At 42.0% G+C, this 9,898-nt stretch overlaps 1 protein-coding gene across 1 annotated transcript in view; it reads left to right on the top strand.

Moving 5' to 3' along the window:
- LOC140236365 (uncharacterized) overlaps window positions 1-9,898 on the top strand; it is a 119,570-nt gene that overhangs the window by 107,779 nt on the left and 1,893 nt on the right. Inside the window, exons 4-5 of the mRNA XM_072316321.1 lie at window positions 8,367-8,498; window positions 9,216-9,419. Coding sequence (XP_072172422.1) covers window positions 8,367-8,498; window positions 9,216-9,419 — 336 coding nt within the window. The remainder of the gene's footprint in view (window positions 1-8,366; window positions 8,499-9,215; window positions 9,420-9,898) is intronic.

A 9,898-nucleotide genomic window follows, 5' to 3' on the forward strand; every position in this document is an offset into this window, starting at 1 on the left:
GTATTTTCTCTTTTCCTTGTACGCTGTTATCAATAAAAAATCTGCGTTTTCTGTCATCTTTGTGATCCGAAGGTCGAAGCGACCTACGATAGAGGTTAAGTCGACAATCCCCACGACATAATGGCTATAACACAACGCGGACACTTGGGACTGCGAACAAGTATAGCAACCAGCACTCTTGCTCACACACACACACACACCTACATGTACTAAACATAGACTGTAATAATAATAATAAAAAAACTTTCTCATATGAGTTTCCTTACAAACGTGTATTTTCTGGATCTTCCAGATACCTGCTTTGGGCCCTTTTAACAGTCCTGTCAGAAAATTATCATTATCATTTAAATGGGCCATAAATGCAACGAAAGTACGTTTAAAGAGTTACAAACGTTGGGTGAAAATTAGACTATATTATTGTATGTTATCAAGAGGTGGCGCTAATCCATTCGTAAGATGAAATTGAATATTAGATTTCTTAATCCTGAAGATACTAGGAACAATGCCGTGCACACGCCTTTGGGTAGAGGAGCGGATATCTACTGTTGATGTTGTTGTTTTCTTCAAAACAAGTGAAATCAGTGACATTTTATATTCAAAACAAATAATACCACTGATAAAACCGGATCGGCTGGGTTGAGTTTCATGATGATGTGATAATATAGTAATGTAACATACAAGTATAATATGACAATACATCTGTTCTCTCTGGGCTTGATATACATGTATATCTTCTTCTTTTTTTCAAGTTACAGTTAGGTTGTCATCACGTTCTTCTTGTCTATAACATGGAGCTGAAAGCTGATTTGTTCCTTTTTTGTTCAGTGCACATAGAATGTGTCTGCTTACGATGTAAAAATCAAATTAAACTAATACTTTGCAGTTCCACAGTGGTGAAAGACAGTTTGGTAATGTTCGAAAATATTGATGCACAATGTCTACATACTGAAACTTAAAGTGCAACGGTCAGTAGAATAGTCCTCTTCTGCTATCTTACACGCTCTAAAAATTCCTAGCTATCAGCGCGCTTAAAATTTACGACACACCGGCCGCGCGCGCAAATTCCGGGCGAACATGTAACGACGCTCAGCGGAGACAGAGTGACTACTGCTCTTACGTAACCGTTACAGTTTTATGTCACCCCCTTGATGATCGTCAATTTCCAGACTGACATAATGCGATGATTGCTGCATAAACTCCCTTGTCAATGTCTCGTGATGGCTCCATTAATGTCAGGCACCGACCAAAGTCGCTGCGGCCTATTTTATGCGGACCGTTCTGCTGCCAGCGTTTTATCGCTCTGGCTTGCGTATCAACAACAGCATTGGATCATCAAAAGGATCGCTTCCAAATGAAACAGAACACGTGCACAATGACATCGGTTTTAATTGTTATAACTCTTGAAGAAATCTTGCGATGCCCCTGATAGCGTAGTATCCCTACAAAGCTCTTCATACACAATGAAATTACATATGATTTGGTAGAACTGATGGTAAACATAATTTCGTATACCATCAAACCTTCGTCGCCTAATGTCCAACATTAGGTTCCAAGGTTACACTAGCCTCGGCCCAAGAGCATGTATTTCTGGTTGTTAATTTGACTCGTCGTTAAAGCAGTCCGTTGAACTGGGGTGCATTTTTATTAGCTGAAATTACTTCATCGTAATTAAACATAAGACATGATGATATGGCTTGACTATGTGGTACATTGTATTGAAAACTATCCCATGACTAAGCACGTCTAAAATACATTGTAGCCGTATACTTTGGTGGGGCTAAACTGTTAAAGGTGTCAAATCAGGGAGTAGGGGGATCTCCCCGGTCAAAGAGAATGAAACCACTGATGTCAACATATTAAAATGGACTGGATGGAAATGGCTGTATATGCTTCCAAATAAAGCTAAAAGCTCTACGTGCTTGTCTTGATATTTCTTTTCAGAAAGCTGCTATGATTCAAGTTAATTAACGCTTATATAAATTCTGATTATATATTTGGACATAGCTCTCACTGCAAATATTCCCCTACATTTGGCAACGTACTTTGATATCCAAGTTATGCACATTTCTTGAATTCGGTTGAGAACGCGTGTGGGAAGCTCTTCCTACGAACTAATCAGACCAATTGTTCAGCTCTCCAGTGAAATACCGACAATGATATTTGGGATGGACGTATTCAGTGACACACTTTTCGATGCTTTGTTTCTTTCATTCAGTAAGCTTTGCAACGCTGCATTGAAGTTTGCAAATATATATCGACGAGTATGTTACAGTCTCATGCTCACTCCCCCCCCCCCCCGCAGCCGCCATATTATTTTGATCCTTCTTATTCTCTGACATAGGCAGAGAGAAGGAAAGGTGCGTAACATACAAAATGGGTTGAAAATGAGTTTAATTTTTTTCTCTTCTATCTTTTTTCCGTCTGAGAAGCGGGGTTCAGGTTTTCGTTTTCAACCTGGTTTCCCTCCCGCATCTCTCACTTCGGTCCCCTGCCTCCGCTGCTCGCCTGAACTCCCCGGAGTCGAAACACGAGAGTATGGGTTTGTGTGTGATATGCCGCCTCTTCCCACTAACCGTCGTGAATTCGTGTGAGCAGATATAGAAACGAATTACAGGAACTGTCATGTAGGTATTGTTAGTCTAGGTAACCAGACATTTCTCCCTGATAATCAGCATGCAAAGAAGCTTAATGTGCTATTACTGTAAGACACTTAACGAGAAACGCCTGGAAGTGTGAAACAAAGTACAATTTATGTGCCTCCAGAATACCCTTTCACTGGTTTAGAGGGCGTTAGGAAATGTCGGATGGAACGGAGCTACAGGGTGTATGATTTATTTCTATCATAATCACGCTCTATTACTATAAAAAAAAAAGTAACATAGCCAACACTAAGCTTGTAAGAATATCGATGAAAACATTCCTTGGGCATAAATTCAAACGCAACTCAATGCAGCTATATGACATCGTTCACTCTATGACACTCACTAATTTGCAAGTTCCTTCCCGCAAATTGAAATCGGAAAAATCTGCATGAGAAAGTAGTCAATAGTGTTGCTTCAAACGACAGTAACTATGATGAGAACGCATAATATGTCTTCTAAGAAGGTGGCTTATCCTAGTGCTATGGACTGATGTCTCGACCAGTTGATTCCAGTGAAGACACAATGTCGTATCATGAAGGGGGAGATTCTCACGTTGTCCTTTTCAAAGTTGAAAAGGGATGAAAGATCAGAAACCATCTTTTCCTTACTACGGTTCATGCTTCGAGTTGATTTTGATCGAGAGAATTCAGGCGTGTCAACATAATACTATACTGTGGAGAGGTCAGAATGTTTGAGCAAGGAGGTACTAGTGAACAACATATAGACAGCATCTTATATGAGACAGATCTGTTTCTAGTTCATTCCTTCTTTCACATAGGGGGCTATATCATTTAGTGTTGGCAGGTGTTGTTTGATAACAACCAGAAGAACTGCTATATTTATGAATCTACCGTCTTTAAGTATTGCATGATGATAAGATGAAGTGTAAAAGCGATGTAATATCTACGAAGAGAAAGATGACACAGGGAGAAAACTTGGGCCCCATCGGGTCAAGATGAAATAGAGGGAGCGACGTCTCCTACGTTTCGTCCAACCATTTCATATTCATCGAGTAATTTCTCCGAGTCCCAGATGTGTCAAGTTTGACGCGTATACATTCCGCATCTTGTATCAAGTGTCTTGTGAAGATTAATCGGACTAACACTTTCAGAAGAGAGAAGACTTTCAGGCTGGGGGGGGGGGGAGGAGGGAGGGGGATGGGGGATTATCAAATGTGGGCCCGTGTGATGTGGGCTTGTCTGTGCGATTACATTGGACTGGATCCTTTACTGTGCTCTCACAACAGAGCTACAGGACACCCCTGATCCAAACTTTCCGGTTGCTAGCATGCGAGGGACTTGTACCGATGCTCCTCTTTACATATCCGCTCTACGATGTCGCAGCTTTGTTTCAGGCCTCTTCTCCTTTCCTCAAAACAATCCAGGCATGATTGCGATCATCATTTACTTCAAGACACGTTCCAGTAGAAGTCTTTCTTTGCTTCATTTTTTCCACCAATCCGAAAGTGTCAGATCCTTCGTCATCTCCTACGGCTCCTTCTCTTCGCTGGACTCCGGCGCAGTCGCCCAAAACTCGTCTCTCGATTACCGTAACGGTATTCCAAGGTTGTCGCTTCCCCGTTTCCTTCCTTCGCCCTTTGTTCTCGCCGACTCTCTCGGCGTAAAGTTCCGCCCTATCCCGTTGGCCTATCCCCTCGTCGCGTCTTTAAATTGATTCACTCCGTGCGATGACAGCTTCGTCCCAATTTCTCTTACTCCATGCCTAAGCTCTCCATCTTCCCAGCAGTCCGCCCCCCCCCCCCCCCCCGCCCTCGCTCGCTCTCTCTGCCCAACCCTTTCGGGTACTCTTCACACATCTACAACATTCTGTGCGTTATCGTCACATTGAACACACCACCCCCCCCCCCCCCCCAATACACACACACACACACACACACACACACGCACACACACATACATTCACACATACTCCCTGGATGAGCCTCGTCTATACCAGGGAGGCGAGCCCCTCCCTGGTCCTACCAATCGTGTGTCAGGCCAAACTCGTCCACACAATACATGTATTTCAACTTCATCTTCATTTTCATCGCGATAAATATTCATCCCCTCTTCTTTATCCTTCCTTCGTTCTTCGTTTATGTGCACGTGAGGCGACTTTGGAGGGATGAAGAAAAATGAGGGTTTGAAATTCCTGCTATAACAAATATTGAAGTAACATCAAATCCCAGTGTTGTGTATGGACAAAACCCCATGGCAAATAATAATTCATACTTGCCTTTACAGTAAAAGAGATGTTAGGAATTTTTAATTTAAATTTATAGTCAAAAGCTGTGATCCAGGTAAGTTAAAAAAAAAAAGCACAGAACTATAAGAACGTTCACGGAGAAATCAGAATTAGAACATCTTTTAGCACGATGGAAAGTGGGTGGGGTGGATGTCAGCTCTTGTTGTTTCGGACATACCTGCAGGCAAGAATGTGGAAGTTAGAAAGCAGTACCAGAGTGTTGCAGAATGAATAACCACGGAGCTATGTAGCTCCATGGAACAAGCAACGCGGTAGGATGTTCCTGTATTCTTTTGGATGCATGCCTGAAATCCAGAAATACAGTCATTTTTTCTCTTTTTTATATCATTGAGGTGAGGTGGCGTTCTTCTTGTGTGAGAGCGTAACGTTTGAAGATGCTTCGTAATGATCATTTCAGGTAACGTTGGTTACCACTGACATAACAGACAGACGTGTGCGGCGTGACTGCAAAGCCTCAGTGAGGAGCGAAAGAGACTTCGGAGAGAAACATCAACATCACTTCTCCGGCAAACTAATCCCCTTTGGGATTTCCCGCTTTTAGCTGCTCTTGGATTCCCCGTTCAAGTCCGCCTTCACGATTGCTTCCTCACCATACGCAGAGTATAACACCGCCGTGTGGTGAGAAAATTCCAACGGCATATGGTCCGTGCCTTGTGCCCCTATGTAACATAAACACTTGTTTTGATGCACCAAAAACATTCGTGTATCCATTGCGCTTCTTTGATTTCACAGACGCAAGATTTCCGAAAAACACCTGTCCACCAATTGTTCTCCGGCATGGCCTCACTTAACCCTCACAGCGTCGTGACGAAGATCCCATCATGCCGATTCCGCTGAGTTTTATATCTCAGCGAGAACCGAAGACTTAGCATACGACTCGGAGACATTGCGTCTCTACACTCCTACACGTTGCAAGCATAGGATGGAGGGAGGAATAACTACCAATATGTGTGCCATAATGACTTAAACGTTGGTCACCATAGCAACCGACAAAGCCGACAAACGTGTTCCTAAGTCAAGTAATATACAGAAAGGACGAGATGGAGGAATTTGATCGCGCATTAATGGCGGGGATGTCAGTCAGTGCAGTATTCTGTTTCCATATAAAAGGGTCGCATACGGAGCGAGCCTAACCTCAGTTGCATTGTTTTCATACCAAATGGATTAAAAGAATGGGGATGATACGGTACAGGGGAGTAAACTTAGCCTGTCAGTAGTGGAAACCCTATCAACACCCTCTCACGGTATTTAGTAAACTTTTTCGAACACGAGACGACCTACATCAGCTTCTCATGGAAACACGATCCATAGACAAGCGCTACACTTACCTGAACTATAAATGTTTTGTACTTCTTATCTCCACGTAAATGTTTTTATTTTCATTTCGAGGCCTCGAGAAATGATCTCAAGAAGATCATCTAATTGCACTTGCTCATTTTTGCTATGTGGTTACAAGCTTCACCTGAAAGGTATGTTCTATAAACTGGTGTGGTAAGGCTTTCCCCGCAGACCGGCTGGAGATAGCAGGACCATAAAGAAACGGTATCTAGTATTTTGTATTCGGGCAGTTTTACAAAGTTAATAACGTTTTGCAAATGATAATTCCGCACTTCCCTAAGATTTCAAATCGGCTTATTTAACCTATAGCGGCCCAATTTCCTTTACAAATAAATGTACAGAATACTGGAAATTTTGGGAGGTAAGCAGAATCCACTACGACGACAATGAACGAAGGTTCGAGATGATTGTCGAGGTTTGAAGATGGCAAAGCGTCGGTAATATAAAGCCATGTCTTCCCGAGATTGTTAACATACGTGGGTTACAGAATACCTGGGTATTTTTAATCTGGCGAATTGACTTCCCAAGAGAGAAGAAAAATGATTTCGGACACCAAACCAAATTGAAAAACACCAGCGGGTGTCGTTGTCATCACTCTCCAAGTACCTACCCCACCCCGACTCGCGTCTCCATACCCCCCCCCCCCCCAATCCTCCATAGATCCATCCACACTGTTGAATCAAGACATGACATGCACCAAACTTTCTTCATATGTGTGAGTTTAATAAGGCAACACGCGAGTATGCAGATCGAAAAATGTAGAGCGTTTAAACGCGATACATGTGCTTACTCTCGCTGTGAAGGAAATTAATATTTTCATAACTTTTCCGCATAGGACTTACATGTAGCATAGCAAACATGTCGGACTCCATCAAATAGTGAGTCATCGATCTCATCAGTCAGACAGTGATTGAGATTTGTTTACTTGCCATTTTTTTTCCGTCCATTGTTTCGTTGTTTTGTTTTGTTTGGTTTTTTTTTTCAATATCTCTCTCTGTTACTTTTTCTGTAGTTTTTGCTCACTACGCTCACATGGGTGGGCCTATATTGTTACAGGCCTACATGAGTATGTCTAGGTCACAATTCTCATCACTCGTGCGTCTCTTGTGAAGACTATCACGACCAATCTAAATTCTTCCCTCTGGGTTCTCAGGGGAGCATATCGCGGGAAACGTGTGTTTTTTAAAAGCGGAAATGATTTTGATATCATGACTAGATATCATTCCATCGGTTATCACCTAGTAAGCAAACGTGTGGAACAAAAATAGATCAGTTAACTTGGCAGTGATCATGCATTTGACCCAAAACCAGGTCAGTGTCAAGAATTTACGAGTAAGTTGTCTTTACTCTGCGCGTCCATTACCATAGAAGCAATAGCCATTAACTTGGTACCAAAGGCTGTCAGTTTCCGAAGAAGAAAAACATTGAATGTAAAAAAAATACATGCATATATGTGAATTATGCACCTGAAGTACTATGTATTAGGACCTATATCTCATGGCAACGTGTAAAAGTGAGACGAGAGAGCGGTTTAGGGCCATTGGAATAAGAACCTGCGCGACCCTTTTCTCGGCTCGCCGACTCCCAGGGGGCTTTGCCCCATTCACTCTCGGGGCTTCCTTGCCCAGATTTTGAACTCACATCCAAACACTGCTTATATTATACATGTATGAGGGTGTATCAAACTCTTAGGAACACATGGATTTGATGTGCGTCAGCAAGAGAATCAATTCTTCTTCTGTTTTTTCGCAGCACAATACTTGCGTACGAAGTAACGATAATTTGAGATTTCATTAAACCGAGTTGATCTCTGGAGGATGAATGTATGATCATTTATTTGATTGACAGGACTTCGTGAAATGTACGTTGTGTCTTAGCATACGAAGTAACGTACGAAGTAACGATAATTTGAGATTTCATTAAACCGAGTTGATCTCTGGAGGATGAATGTATGATCATTTATTTGATTGACAGGACTTCGTGAAATGTACGTTGTGTCTTAGCATACACTTTGTGTCTGTGAGTCCATTGACAATCATCGTAATGTTGAATGACTGAAATTGTCATAAACAGGACTGTCTTGTCTTAATCTTAGTTTTCTCCTGTTTGTTCTTGATCCAGGTATGGTTCCAGAACAGGCGCGCTAAATGGAGGAAGCGGGAAAGGTTTCAGCAGTTCCAGAACATGAGAGGACTAGGACCAGGATCTGGTTACGAGATGCCGATAGCACCCCGCCCCGACGCATACTCACAGGTGGGTAATAGCCTCGCTTCCCCTCCCCCTTGTTCGACCACACCCTATATCGAACATGCAGCACTGCTTTTGAACGTAGCAAACATACACACACACACGCACACACCTACACAGCAAATACTGTCGCTTGTATGCCTACATCTTACTGTATCTTCCACCTGGAACCCCAAAATACTCCTATTTATATTTTTGCAAAGAAAAAAGTTGTGCTGTTCATGTGTGAAGTAACCTTATTACAGTACTTGTATTTGATGTATAAAACTTTTATACCGAGCATGCGCTAAATATGTTAATCTCTCTCAAGCTGTACTCATATTTGCTTGCATGATCGTTTTTGATGTGATACCACCATAACATCTAAACTTGAATAGTGTGAAATCTGACCACTTCCAGCAGTAATAGTGTGTGTATCTACTAGCGTAGCTCGCGTAGATTTTGTTTCGTGTACTTAGCATCAATGTGAAGCTCTTATACCTTCTGTCGTGTATAGTCATCACACTACTTTTCAATGAATCTCTCCCTCCAAGATGAAATAGTTGTAGTATGTAATATAAATTTTGTCAGAATATCGTGGAATTTCAATGCGTTTCTAGGTGCTTGTAGAGGAGAAAGGTTTTTGAAAACCCACCAAAATAACAGACTTGCACAAACAAATGCAAACTAATTAGCAGAACCGCAAATTAACTTGCTACCAACCCACCTAAACTGAACAAACAGGTCAATTCTCCTGGATTCCATGTGTTGGGTGACACGCACCAGCCGCCTGCTCCCGTAGAGGGCGCTATGCTCCGGATCTGTCGAAATTTGCAGAACCTCCGACGGGAGTTCGACTCGAGAAAGCTAGGCTGTCACCCGTCTGGTTCAGTCGCCGGAACGCCTGGCACGAGTACCACTGAATCCCAAGATACACACCCCTCCATGGTAAATGATATACCACATCGCTTTCGAGTCTCCTTCATTCTCATTCCACTCACATCTCGTTCAATCAAAGTTTCTTTCTTTCTCTTGTATTTTCTCATCTTCACTCTAGATCTTGTTTTATCTCCTGACATTTATAAATTCTTCCTGTTGTTATCCAACCTTTTAACCTCTCATTCTTCAATGATTTAATCTTTCCTTTTTCCTTTTTATCTTTTCTTCCTCTTTTCATTTTCCCTCCCTCTTTCACTTTCCTCACACCTTCAATCTTGTAATCTGAAACTTTTGGCTGCTGCTCAACATGGTGCACAAAGAACTGATCATCATCCATATTTGTTTTCTTTTTTTGCTTTCCAAATGCACTTATTTGATTGCCAAAATAGACCACATTTCTCACCACTGCATATCCTTGGAGGAGGGAAATTTTCTTTGAGCTCATACAGGCAACTCTTCATCTTCATGCCAAGCTCTAATGCTATTTA

Source organism: Diadema setosum, chromosome 12, assembly GCF_964275005.1.
Source record: "Diadema setosum chromosome 12, eeDiaSeto1, whole genome shotgun sequence".
Classification (NCBI taxonomy): domain Eukaryota; kingdom Metazoa; phylum Echinodermata; class Echinoidea; order Diadematoida; family Diadematidae; genus Diadema; species Diadema setosum.